This window comes from Thunnus albacares, chromosome 7 (assembly GCF_914725855.1).
Source record: "Thunnus albacares chromosome 7, fThuAlb1.1, whole genome shotgun sequence".
NCBI classification, from domain to species: Eukaryota; Metazoa; Chordata; class Actinopteri; order Scombriformes; family Scombridae; genus Thunnus; species Thunnus albacares.
In genome coordinates this window covers 25,484,615-25,497,500 of record NC_058112.1, presented here as the reverse complement: position 1 = coordinate 25,497,500, position 12,886 = coordinate 25,484,615, and the positions used below count along the sequence as shown (strand labels likewise).

Genomic DNA, 12,886 nt, shown 5'->3' with positions numbered 1-12,886 from the left:
GCTAAATCCTGGACCAATGACCCCTGGAGCGCTGCAGAACTTTGGTACTGATTTGCGCCCGAGTGTGTCTGGGACTCCTCCAATGCCGGTGATGAGTGAGCATCTACTTTCTGAGCCAGGCTTCCCCTTTAACAGACTAAACTTTGTTAACACCAGGCATGATGTCTTAATGAATAACTTTTTTGCTACTGGACTGTGGAGACCTTGATAGGTCCATTGTCTCTCTCACAAAATCTCCACTGTGTGTTGAAACCCTGCAGTGAGGAGGCAGAGGTTATTCAAAACCTTCCAAACTGTCAATCATGCAAAAGTCTGGGACCCGAAACTGAAACCAAGGGGGCTATTTGGTGGGCATTTTAACATCAGAAGCATTACCGCAAAGAGCAATCAGCTAACTCATCTTCTGTCTGACTCAAATCTGGACTTTCTCTCTCTGATTGAAACATGGTTTAAACAAGCAACTCCTGCCAGTGTTCACAGTGCCCAGATACCAATGTTTTAGAAGAGAAAGACCTGATGGAAGAGGAGGAGGGGTGCGAGACAACATGTGAGAGACAACATCAAATGTGAACATCAAATTTACTCACGAACCAGAAAGAATAACTAAAAGTTATAATTTAATCCCTGGCTTTTCACATCTTAACCTAACCCTATGTGTGAGAAAACTGACTGAAAATAGATTTAGGACCACAGCAACTAAGCCAATGATCTTTCAATGCATACCCAGAGCTAAGCAAGAGGAATTTGCCAGTGAAATTAACAGCTTGAACTGGGATGATGTACTGTCCTTTAATTTGGACTATGGCTGTGACTTTTACAGATTCAACTCTGTGAGGGAAAGATTTAATGTGAGGATACAGATAAAATCCAAAAATAAAAAACAATTTACTGTGGTTTAATGAAAATTTGTGAAAACTAATGAAATCTAGAGATGCTGCACTAAGGAGGGCAATTAAAACTAGAAGAGACACTGACATGCTGATTTATAAATTTTTAAGGAACAAAATTATCCAAGAGCTAAGAGACGCTAAGTCTCATTTTTATCGCAATATACTGAATGAGGCAAAAGGCAACAGTAAATTGATAATCTCACAAGGAGGGAGCCAACATTTTTAGGAGTTTTTAAACTCAAAGTACAGGGAAAGTTAATTGAAGATCATCTTTCTTTTGTTTCTGTCTTTAATAACTTTTTTCTATAGATGCTACAGGTCAGGTTTTTGAGCTAGAGACTAATGAGTTACAAGTAAACAAAATCATCAGCTCCTTAAAAAGCTCCAAAAGTAGAGATGCTTTCCAATTTGACACCATGTTTGTTTAATCACACAAAGCTATTTAAACTCCCCCCATTGGTCATTTAATTAACTTGTCTTTTAAATACAGCTCCTTCCCTGATGACTGGAAATGTGCCATTGTCACGCCTATTTTTAAATCTGGAGACCGCTTTGAAGCTAGTAGCTATAGACCAATAAGTATACTGCCAGTACTCTCAAAGGTTGCTGAGGAAGTGGTCATTGAACAACTGACAACATTTCTTAAAACAAGCAATTTTGGTCTGCATCGTATGCATTTTGGCTTTAGAGCAAATCAAGTGCAAACCTTGCACTTAATAGAGCAAATTAAATCAAGACTTGATAAGGGAAGAATAGTTAATAGTGCTGTATTTTAAGATCTGCATAAAGCATTCGACACAGTCAATCATGATGTTTTATTATCGAAAGTCTCTAAATTTAACTTCTCATCTAGAGCACTGGCATGGATATCTCTAATAGGATACAATGTGTTAAAGTTTGTGATGCAATGTCCAGTAACATGAAATGCAAAATGGGTGAGTGCCTTTAGTCTATATATTAATGATCTCCCTCAACAGTGTCATGATGTAGAACTGCAAATGTATGCAGATGACACTGTTGTGTACACACATGTGAAAACAGCTGAGTGAGCAGCTGCTAAGCTAACAATTGTGTTGGAAAGCATCACACATTGGCTTCATCGATAATGTCTAGATGTAAACAAGACAAAAGGTATGTTTTTCTCTAAAACCATGGTAAAAACCTCCTGACGCTGATATTCTCATCAAAGGTGAAAGGATTGACATAGTCACTGATTTTAAATATCTTGTTGTGACACTGGATCCAAGTATGAACTTTAAGAAACATGTTTAAACCATAAAGTAGAATTTAGCAAATTTTAGACATATTAAAAACTGTCTCTCTTTGGACACAGCAAAGATATTTATGTATGCTGTGATTCTTTCCTGTATGTCTTATTGCATCACATGTTGGGGGCAGGCTGGAAAAGCAGCCATAAAACCTCTTGAGTCCTTATACAAACAAACTCTAAAAACTCTTGACAAAAAGCCAATGCATCTCCATCACTGTAGGGTACTGGAGAAATACAACTTACTGAGCTTTGAGAATTTTAGATTATTTTCAAATTTGTGCCTGCTTTATGAAATTTTAAATGGTCTGGCCCTTCCTCCACTATGTGACTTTGCGTACACTCACTCAGTAAGTTCTATCAGATCTACCATTTCCTTGCACTGCACTTGGGCAGTCAGCATTCTCTGTAAAAGCCACAACTCAGTGGGAGGCCCTACCTGACGATATGAAGAGCTGCAGTTCCATCAGTACGTTTAAAACCAAATTCAAAAGTATGCTAAAAGCTACTCTGTAACCACTGACTCTACATTTTATTTCATGGTCTTCCCATGAATGCAAATAATCTTGCTTCGCTTTGTACTGTTTGTTATTGTTCTGTTATATGTTTTAATTGTAACCTGCTGAAGGGACTGCAGATGAAAATGAGCTATAAGCTAACTCTGGTACAGTACATCAAATGGTAACATTTATGTTTAACACTGTACATGGTCCCAATAAATAAGACATAGACAGTAACTAAATTCTCTAAATCTGGTCCAGATTTATTTAGTTTGTATTTACTGTGTTGGGCCACCAAAGTATCATACAGAGAAACAGATTTTTGAAACTTGATACAGTAAAATTCGAGGAGTCATTTAGCTTCCATTTAGACATTTAGATGTAGCCTACTTTCTTCTATGCGTCCCTCACCCACCCCAACCATCACCAACACACAGAAACACCTGTGGTTTTTGCAGAAGTGGTTAGAGCTTTCTGCTGCAGTTGGCACTTCATTTTCCATTGTGGTCAAGTGTAGTCTATCACTTCACAATTTTTGAAGTTTTCACCTCTTATTCATGTGTAGAAAGAGACTGCCATTAGTGACCTAGTACCTTAAGATTTAAATTAGTATCAATTCTGCAGTGTCTAAGAAAATGTATAGAATTTTAAAATGGAAAACAGCTCAGAAAGTCCTGCTTTTCTGCTTTTGTCAGGTTTAAATGGCACATTACAAAATCTGACAACATTTGAGGCGGAGCCTGATTCTTTCAGACTAAGTTCACATTTAAAGATATCTTGTAGGTCACTTTCCTGGAAAGAGATTACAAAGACTTCCAACAGGATGCAAACAATCTAAAATCAAATGTATAACAGTCCATATGAATTAGTTATATAACCTGCTATTGATGTGTATTTGTAAATCTGAATGTAACTGATGTTTTTATTAATAGTCAAGTTGTGAACTTCTTTCAGATGAGATGTGTATTTAGTGCCTGCATCAATAATTTGTAATTAAAGCCTATCAGTGTCTTTCATTTGTCTCCATTTCTTCTGCTCCAACTGTCTTTTTAAAGCAGGTTTGTATCTTCATGGATATTAAGATGGTATGTGATGTGAAATTGAAATGTTATTGAGCTGACTTAAGTGAAAATGTGCAGTTTGATCAAATGTCCGCACAACAGGTGACACCTGACATGAGAAGGCTTCCTGCTAAGGCTACAGAACTTTATCTGTTCAGTGCTTGATGTTTTGTTAGCTTCTGTTTTGTAAGCCAGCGGGTGTCTACTGGCCTGAAGACTTTTGAATCTTCACTCTAGTAATTTTCTTGCACACTTATTGCTAACAGCTTCTAAACTACTGATTTCAGCTTATCTGTGTATTGGGCTCTTTGATCCAGATATATCCAATTCTACATCTCAAGAAGAATAAGAGTGTACCGTCATACTAGCTGGTCTGTCAGGTGGTACTTATGTTCAGCAGTACAGAAATGGTGATGCTCACAATGCTAAATGTACAAAGTACAATTAAGGCTGGTTAAAGGTCATGTACTGAATGTTGCAACACCTATCACACAGTGTGGTTAGCTTGCTTTTCACTCATTGGCTCTTGGTGCGAAAAAAACAAAAAGCAAATCTGCTGACCTCAAAAGCCAACGCAAATTACACTGTAATAATTAGTTCTTGCACACCTTCCTCCACCTCAAACTACAGTTGAGCTGACAGCGATGAATCCTTCAGGTTACCCGGCTGAAGTCGTTCCCCTGCAGGGGGGGAGGCATGATGGGCTCCCTGGACAGCCCAGTGCACCTACGATGGTTCAGTACACCACTGTGAACATCGGCGCTGAGCCCCCCCCGGACTACATCATTTGGTCCCTCTGCTGCTTTGTCTACTCAAACCCTTTCTGCCTTGGACTGGCAGCACTCATCCGATCTATCAAGGTGAGCTGACGTGCGACTGTTCTGACTTGCTTATGAATTACATTCTTTGTGTACCAATCTTCTGTTATTTTTTAGTTTTATTAATGTCTATATATGTACTGTACATGTAATATCTAACAGTCACAGGGTTTTTTATGCTTCTTTAATATCTAACAATCTGATCAGCTGACCTTTCTGATCTACATCACTTAAACTGCACTCTTAGACTTTTTCCACTACAGGATCTTAAAGACACAATAATGCAGGACATGTGTACATGTAAACTGTAGGCTGTGTGCACAGTGTTGGGGAGTACATTAATAGTTTAATTTTCCAGTAATGTTCCTGTTGCCTAGCTATTATCAAAATCTTGTAATGTTTACAACAATGAGCAATTTTTCCCACTAAATGATGAGGCAGTATGAAGGATAATTTAACTCAGAATTAAAATTAAAAGGGTGAAACAAACAAAACACTGGCACTCATGGATTTATCTTATTATTATTTATTGTGGACAGAAATAGCACGTTTATGCTGATGATGGCTTCTGGCTGAAATGCATTCATTTCTGCCCACAACAAATAATAATAAGAAAGATCTGTGAGTCCCGGTGATTTGTTTGTTTCATCCTTGCCACAATTGTGCACCTGATACTCTGTTCAAGACTTGGAGCTGTGAGCATTGCTACCTTTTACCTTAAAATGAAAAGGGACCATAGAGAATTAAATTACCACTACACAATAAAAAAGATTTTTAACCTGTTTTACAAGGTGTGACTCTGTTTCCTATCCAGGGAGCCACCAGCTACCATCTTTCTTTGGATTAGGAAACAGAGTTGCAATTTGGACAATGGGTTAAAAATCATTCTTTTTATTGTGCAGTGGATGGAAAATGTTTTCATCAAGCAATCAATATCTTAAAGATATGCTTACAAATGTACAAATTAATGACACAATAAGATACAAAAGACATATAAAAACAATATATATATATATATATAGTCAAATGAGATAGAAGTTCGAAGAAAACATAATTTAAATCTGTCATAAGTTTTGCTTGACATTCTTGAAGACAAAGAGTCAGAGGTGGAATGACTATGCAAACAAAACTACATGTGAGAATGGAAATATGGATAGAAAAGGAAGAAAGCAACTGAATTTGCTGCATGGAAATAGAGCAAACAAGAATGTCATCAAGTTTTTGTTGAAAAATATGAGATGTGCTTTTGCTTTTACAGGCCAGAGACCGAAAGTTGGTTGGAGACCTGGAGGGTGCCAGACAATACGGCTCCGCTGCCCGCCACCTCAACATCGTGTCCTCCGTCCTGACTGCCATCATGATTGTTCTTTTCATTATTGCAATTTTCAGAATGTCTGGAGAATCAAATAGATACTGAAGCAACTATTACGGACATTAAAAAAAATGGCATCATTTCAAATAGTGTTAGAGTTGCCTGCTGCTGTGGCTTGGTGATACTTGTGGTTCTCTGCTTAACGTGCATGGCACAATTTGTAACTTTTTATGCCCTTTTACTTATACCCTTGAGCAAAACAGACACTTAACTTTCATTGGTGTTAAAAAGTCCTAAATGTAACTCCACATTTCCTTAACAGCAGTCTGTAGTCAAATTTGAATGCAAGACTTTGTTATTAAAGTCAGATTTCCTGTCAGGGAGGTCTGCATCTCATCAACAGTTTCATTTTTCAATAAATGGAATTTTGTCTGCTTCATTATTCTTAGAAATGTGGTTGTGAAATTTTGAGGGTAAAAAGATTGGTTGTATAGATACTGGCATTATTTCCTGGCACTATAGAGTTACACTTGTACTGTGTTGAAACATGTCATGTCCCTTACAGCCGTCTAACATCTCTGTTTTGTAGACCACTGGCCTGTAGCCTGTTGGACCTGCCCTCCTGTAACTTTCCAGTACACGGACAGTTATCACTAACAGCATCTGGTTTAGTTTATACCTGTGTTTTAGGCTCTTTGATCCAAACTTTCATGCTCCACATTATCAACTCTAAAAAAAAGTGAGAAGTGGCCTCCCATCTGGCTGTTCTTTTATTTATTTTTAGAGGTGTACTTTTAGAAATGTGACAGTTGAAGGCTTCAAGGACAATTTAATGTCCAGTTCAGTTGAAAGAATGTACTCTAATTCTCAGTTAAAACCGCAAACTCCTCAGGACTTCACATTAAAAGGATAAGTTCACAATTTTTCAGGTCTGTCTTAAAACAACAGTCAGGTGCCCAGATGAACACTGAAAGAGGTTTTCCTCGCTGTAATCATTCCTCCTGTTCATACTGGCTATTAAAAGATCCCCTGAGGGATATCAACATTCAAGGATGAACAAAGAAGGGTGAATTCGAGCTCTGACTCCTTCAATCAGCCACTCTTCACAATATTACACACAATAACGACGGAAGAACTTCTCTTTAAAGATATAGCAGTGTTTATTAAACTTAGCAAAATTAACAAAGTTAACAAATGCTTCAGTCAATAAACAACTATTCTAAAATCTAATTCTACCAAACAAAACACAAAGCTATGTACAGGGTTGGACACATGCAGGGGAATGCGTGCGCGTGTGTGTGACAAGGTGGCAACGGGGCCTGACGTAATGACGTCGTCGGTCTGCGACGTGGACGTGACTATGGGAGGGGAAAACACGTGCGTGGGGTACCCCCTTTAGTCAGCTGACTCCAAGAGGAACAGGAGTTACCCCTAGCTCAGTGACATGGGAAAGGTGTGTGCTTCAGGGCACGTTCAGTTTTTAAAGGGGCGGTGATGTCATCATCATCAGGACGCTCCGCTGTGCAGGAACGTCTCCGCCAATGAGACTGTATGTTGACTGCTCCCCGCTGAGGTGTGAAAATCGCAAAGCATCCTTGGAAATGGAGTTTGCAATGGACTCCCATTGTCTAAGCAGCATTTTTGGCGCTATTCCTTTATCTCGGGGAAAACAAAGGAATAAAGCATCTCGTGGTCAGGCCTCACAGGTTACATGTAGGCCTTCTTTGTGTGACCTCATGGTTTGAGGCCCAACACTTATATGAGGCTTCAGCAGTCTGAGTTAGTCATATCAAGTGGATATCTGCCACATTTATAGTCTTTTCAGCATCAAATTCCCTCTTCGTATTTCCTCGGACAGTGTTTCCCTGTTGAGCTGTGGTGGAAGTATAGTAACACAAAGAGACATTGGCATGAAAAAGACTGTAAAGTTGAAAGATATCTACTTGATTTGACTATTTTGGATGGCTGAAGCTTCACACTATCTTCAGATAAACTTTTAAATACATTTTTGCACAGAAGGAGGCTTGTGGATTTTGTCCCACATCACTTTCATTGTAAGTGCATTATGAAGGGATCTTCTGGTCCGTATGAACAGGAGGAACGATTACAGCAAGAAAAAACGATTTCAATGTTCATTTGGACCTGACTATTGTTTTAAGATAGACTTTATAAATTGTGAACCACTCCTTTAAGACATCCTGTGACTGCTGCCAAGGAAGCAGTGTGTTACAAGTGTGTTTTTGTCTCATTGGCTTTTGCAAAACCGTCAAAAGGAAACAGACACTTGCAGTGACATTTAAGTTACTGCACGCCTTCCTGCAGCCTCCACTCTAAGCTACATTTGAGCTGGCAACGATGAATCCTGAAGGTTACCCGGGTGAGGCTGTTCCACTGCAGGGGGGGCGGTATGATGGATTCTCCGGACAGCCCAGTGCACCTACGATGGTTCAGTACACCACTGTGAACATCACCACTGATCCCCCCCAGGACCACATCGTCTGGTCCCTCTGCTGCTTTGTCTACTTAAATCCTCTCTGTCTCGGACTGGCAGCGCTCATCTACTCTATCAAGGTGAGCTGATGTGCAACTGTTCTGACTTGTGATCATTTGTATTCCAAACTGTGTTTTTTGCCTATTTAAACAGGAAAAAAAGACTTGAAGTAATATCAAATAAGATTTTTAATATTCTGCTTATATCTTTGTGGCATTTATCGATTTTCTCGTATACTTCTCGTAAGGTACGATTGAAATTTATGATACTACATGAACAGATCATCTCTGTCTTTCTTCACTGGGGAGAAACACTTGTTTGACTTACAATTATAATACATACACAATTGAAAGGAACGTCATGCAAAATCTACATTCTGTTAACCACATTTTCATTATCATGGCAGATTTTATTAATTTTATGGCCAAATTTTGATGCAGCAGCTTCTACATTTCAGTAGTTGCTCTGATTGCTGCCTCTATGTCCCTCTGCAGGTCTCTGTCCAGCATCATCTTGTGTTGCAGCTGACAGTGCAACATCACCTGTAGACTATAATATCCTCCTCTAATATATCTGTGACTGTCACATGACCGCTTCCCATCACGGAGCACTTTGTTTTAGAAAGATGTTTTTTTTAACATCCAACTTCACATCAAATCATTCCCTCTTTATTTCTGTCACAGCGCAGAGCTGTTCTGATGACACATCAGCTGGATTCATATTTTCTAATTGTTTTGGGTCTCCTACTGTCACTCCTAAATGTTTTTTATAATTTCTGAAGGCAGGACTTGAATTTGAGTGGTGTTTTTACTCTTTGAGAACTTTTTTGTGAATGAAACTCACCCACAAACAGAACAGAACATGGAGCCTAATATGGCAGTTTTAGGGGTGTGGATTATGCTAATGATCACATCTCAGGAACACACCTCCTCATGAACAGGTGGCAGTCAACAGGCTGAAATGACCAATTTAAGACAAGTTCAGGTAGTTAAGAGAGTTTGTTGAATCCCAGCTGTCTTATTGCTTTGTGCCAGAACAAATATAGCTTAAGAGAAAAATAAGAAAACATTCATGCATGAAGCCCATGGAGTTTAACCATAAAAGTTTCAGTTCCTCAAGGTTGAACGAAACAAGGAAACTGCTTTTAAAATCCGCTTTGGTCCTTCCAGGCTAGAGACCGGAAGGTGGCTGGAGACCTGGAGGGTGCCCGACACTACGGCTCCACTGCCCGCGGCCTCAACATCGTGTCCACTGTGCTGGTTTCCATCACAATCTTTACTGTCATTATACTTTTCGCCTGGATTGTAAATGAGATTAACTACTACAGATACCACTACAACTTCAAGCCATATTTCAAATAGTGTTAGAGTTGCCTGCTGCTGTGGCATAGTGATATTTTTTTCTACTTTACATGCATGCCACAATTTGTAAACTTTTATACCTTTTTACTTGCATCCTCAAGCAAGAAAGATACAAATCTTTATTGGTGTTGCAGAAATCTTGAATGGAACTCATCCATGTATCTGAAGTCAGGTTTGACATTTCTGCCAGACTTTGTAACTGAATTCTTACTAAGAGAGTAAGTCAAAAGAGTTTATTTTTAACAGTTTCATTTGTCAGTAAAAGCAAATTAAATTGTTCTTGTGAGATTTTGAGGCTTTAAAAACCGGTTGTGGTTGCACAAATGTGTTTTTTCATGCTTACACCCTCAAACTGTAACTCATGGTGAAAGATAACCATTCAGTTTCCTCCAAAAACCACAGAGGAAAAAACACAGCACATTTGTGAGTGAGTGGGTAAGTTACTTTCCGTCAGTTGGGGTTGTGTGTCCGGTATTCACATCCTGACAGCGGTTGGCTGCAGAAACTCCTTTATAAATAACACACACATTAACTAAACATAATAAATCAATGCCAGAGGGGGGGAAACAGTTTTTGTTTTGTTTATAGTGCAGAGGACAAGTGACCAACATAAAACAAACAAACAAAAAACAAACAAAAAAAACCCAAACATATGACATAGCAGAAGACAAGAGGGAGAACTAGACGAAAAAGCAAACAAACAAACAAAAAGAAAAAAAAAGGCATGAGGTTTGGCTTAGATTTTCTTATTGTTGTACGCATGTGTTTCGGTAGGTGTGTGTGTGTGTTTTCTGTTTGAAAGATATTGTAGGGGGAGAGAGCATAAGGGGGAGACAGTATTAACCAAAGGAAGAAAGAGATTTTTGTGGAAAATTCATAGTATAATGCAGTTGTTTTTGATTATGTGTCGAAGATTTATGATGTAATACATACATACTCTCTAAGCATACATATATTCTTTAAGTGCATATATACACATGTATTCTTAATGCCCTAGATATATGTTCTTTATTTGATTGCTCTATACATTTATTTTGAAGCCCATATAGCCTCTCTTCTTGTTGCAACTGTTTATCTGACATGACACAGAAGTGGAGTTGGTGAGGGGCAGGGTGCAAATCAAAAAAAAAAATCAATAGTATGCCAAGCATAAACAGACAAAGTAAATAAACCCGTGAGCTACTCTTTAATATTATAACCAGTGATATTTTAGGGGAGTTACAGGGATAAATAAGAAAAGACCAATGAGAGATGTGTTCGTATCATATCATTCTAAAAATATAAATCAGACTGTATTGCCTGACAATGTCAGTTGCTCTGTGCAGAATAACTCAGGGTTTTGCATTTTGTCAGTTCAATAAAGACCTTATATTTTTCTGACAACTTCGCCTCTGAATGATTTTTGTTTTCCTAAAGTTCAATAATTCTCCACCACAAGATAAAAAAAATAACATAGCTAGAATGCAGCATGGAGGGCATCTCTGGTTGGGCTCCAAAGACAAAGAGGTGTGGATCTGGGGTGGGTCAGGTCAGGACAGTTGGGTCAGGGCAGAATTTTATGTATTTAGTTAGTTTTTTATTTTCCCACCTGTAGCCCCCACCCCTACAGGAGGGGTCTGTTCAATCGGGTCTGAGGGGCAGCTTTCTATCGGGAGAGAGGTCTAACGGGGATCAGGTCCTCTGAGTCCAAGTTGTCCTGAATTAGTCCAGTCCCTCAACCAGAGCTGAGGTGAAAATAAGAAAATTATTAACTATATTTCAAATTTATATATTTCAAAAGACCAAAATCTGATTATGTTTCAGGTTACCAGTAATATTTAAGTGATGTTTTTCTAATCACTGTGTCTTGCCTACTCTAGTAATTGGCAATTTACTGCAACATTAAAAAGTTGCAGAAGTTCTGCATTCAGAAGTTGAGGCTGTGTATCTGTGGGCCAAAAAGGGGTTTGTTGCATCATCTGTTGTCATTCAGGTGCAGTTCCAGGTGCATACAGTCAACGCTTAGAGGCCCAATGTGCAGCTGCTCTAGGTTCACCACCAGCTAAGCGCTGGACATCAGTCCGATCAAAGGAATAACCATTTCCACCATGACACTACTGGCTGTCTCCACTCGCTGTAGCAGGCACAAAAGCTGCTTTACATTCATCTGATACACATGCATTACTAATGCATGAATCCAGGTGGAGAACAAGATGAAATTCATTGGCTTGGCTGGAGATGCACTTTCAGTGTGATGGCAGTGAGCCTAGACATGTACATTTAATTACCAGAAAAGTGCAGTCTTAGCATTTATGAAGTCATGGGGTGAGAATCAGCCAATTGTCAATGTAGGACAGAACTCTCCCCCCCTTCTGTCTCTGGGAGGGGTGTGGTAATCAGTCACAAAGTCAGTGCAACAGCAGATGTTACAGCATGCGATAAGCTGTTTTGTGACATAGCAGTAATGGTAATGGTTTTGAAAAAATAATTTGAAAACACTGGTACATTTTGAGCTCAGATCCACTTCTTAAAAATTAATTTAAAGATCCACCCAGAGTAGAATACAAACGCCCCCCTAACCTCCCTTGATTCTCTACCAGAGAATTATCAGTGTGGTTCATGCACCCAGTGCAATTTTACATATAAGTGTGCCACATACAGTATACCCACTTTCGATAAGAGGGAAAATAATGAAAATAAGAAGCAATATATCTTGTTCCACAAGAAATGTAATTTATTTGATCAAATCCCCATGTGGTTTAGCATATGTACTGTAGGTAAAACACAAAGAGCTCTAAAAGTCAGGGCAGCAAAACACATGAACTGTATTCGAACCCAGGACCAGCATAACCCGATGACAATGCATTTCAGTGAGGCAAATCACCCAGTAGCCTCTCTCAGCTACACTGGCATCAAGCACGTTAGATTTCTGAGAACAGGAGTGATGTGAATACCCTCCAAAAGGAGAGTTTTTATATTTTCACCCTTTAGACGCCTAGAGGTCTGAATCAAGAATATGAATTTAAACATTTTCTCTAAAGTATGAAAAATCGTTTATATAAAAATATATAAATGACTTAAATCACAAATGGCAATGCAACGATATGTGTGCTTGTTGAAAAATGAAAAATAAACGAAACAAATTGTATTCATGTATGTCAACCACTACCATGTGAAACGCCTACAATCTTACATGCCATTTCCAAA

General features: G+C 38.8%; 2 protein-coding genes across 3 annotated transcripts; both read left to right on the top strand.

The window, feature by feature from the left end:
- The first annotated feature begins 3,941 nt into the window (after positions 1–3,941).
- Positions 3,942–6,238, top strand: LOC122986120 (dispanin subfamily A member 2b-like). Its single transcript, XM_044357221.1, has 2 exons — positions 3,942–4,578; positions 5,795–6,238. The coding sequence occupies exons 1-2, from the start codon at positions 4,363–4,365 to the stop codon at positions 5,951–5,953; spliced, it is 375 nt and encodes a 124-aa protein (XP_044213156.1). The 5' UTR covers positions 3,942–4,362; the 3' UTR covers positions 5,954–6,238.
- A 1,649-nt stretch (positions 6,239–7,887) lies between these two features.
- Positions 7,888–10,315, top strand: LOC122985869 (dispanin subfamily A member 2b-like). Of its 2 annotated transcripts, XM_044356852.1 has the most exons (3): positions 7,888–7,902; positions 8,122–8,419; positions 9,509–10,315. In XM_044356852.1, the coding sequence occupies exons 2-3, from the start codon at positions 8,204–8,206 to the stop codon at positions 9,698–9,700; spliced, it is 408 nt and encodes a 135-aa protein (XP_044212787.1). In that variant the 5' UTR covers positions 7,888–7,902; positions 8,122–8,203; the 3' UTR covers positions 9,701–10,315. The 2 variants fall into 2 exon arrangements, with proteins under 2 accessions (XP_044212787.1, XP_044212786.1); XM_044356851.1 differs by lacking the exon at positions 7,888–7,902 and having other exon boundaries at positions 7,945–8,419.
- The last annotated feature ends 2,571 nt before the right edge of the window (positions 10,316–12,886 follow it).

What these genes read in the sequence shown, in the direction of transcription:
- LOC122985869 (XM_044356852.1), top strand. Translation starts at nt 8,204, where the DNA reads ATGAATCCTGAAGGTTACCCGGGTGAGGCTGTTCCACTGCAGGGGGGG. An exon ending in CGCTCATCTACTCTATCAAG is followed by an intron (nt 8,420 to 9,508) that starts GTGAGCTGATGT and finishes TGGTCCTTCCAG; the next exon opens with GCTAGAGACCGGAAGGTGGC.
- LOC122986120 (XM_044357221.1), top strand. Translation starts at nt 4,363, where the DNA reads ATGAATCCTTCAGGTTACCCGGCTGAAGTCGTTCCCCTGCAGGGGGGG. An exon ending in CACTCATCCGATCTATCAAG is followed by an intron (nt 4,579 to 5,794) that starts GTGAGCTGACGT and finishes TTGCTTTTACAG; the next exon opens with GCCAGAGACCGAAAGTTGGT.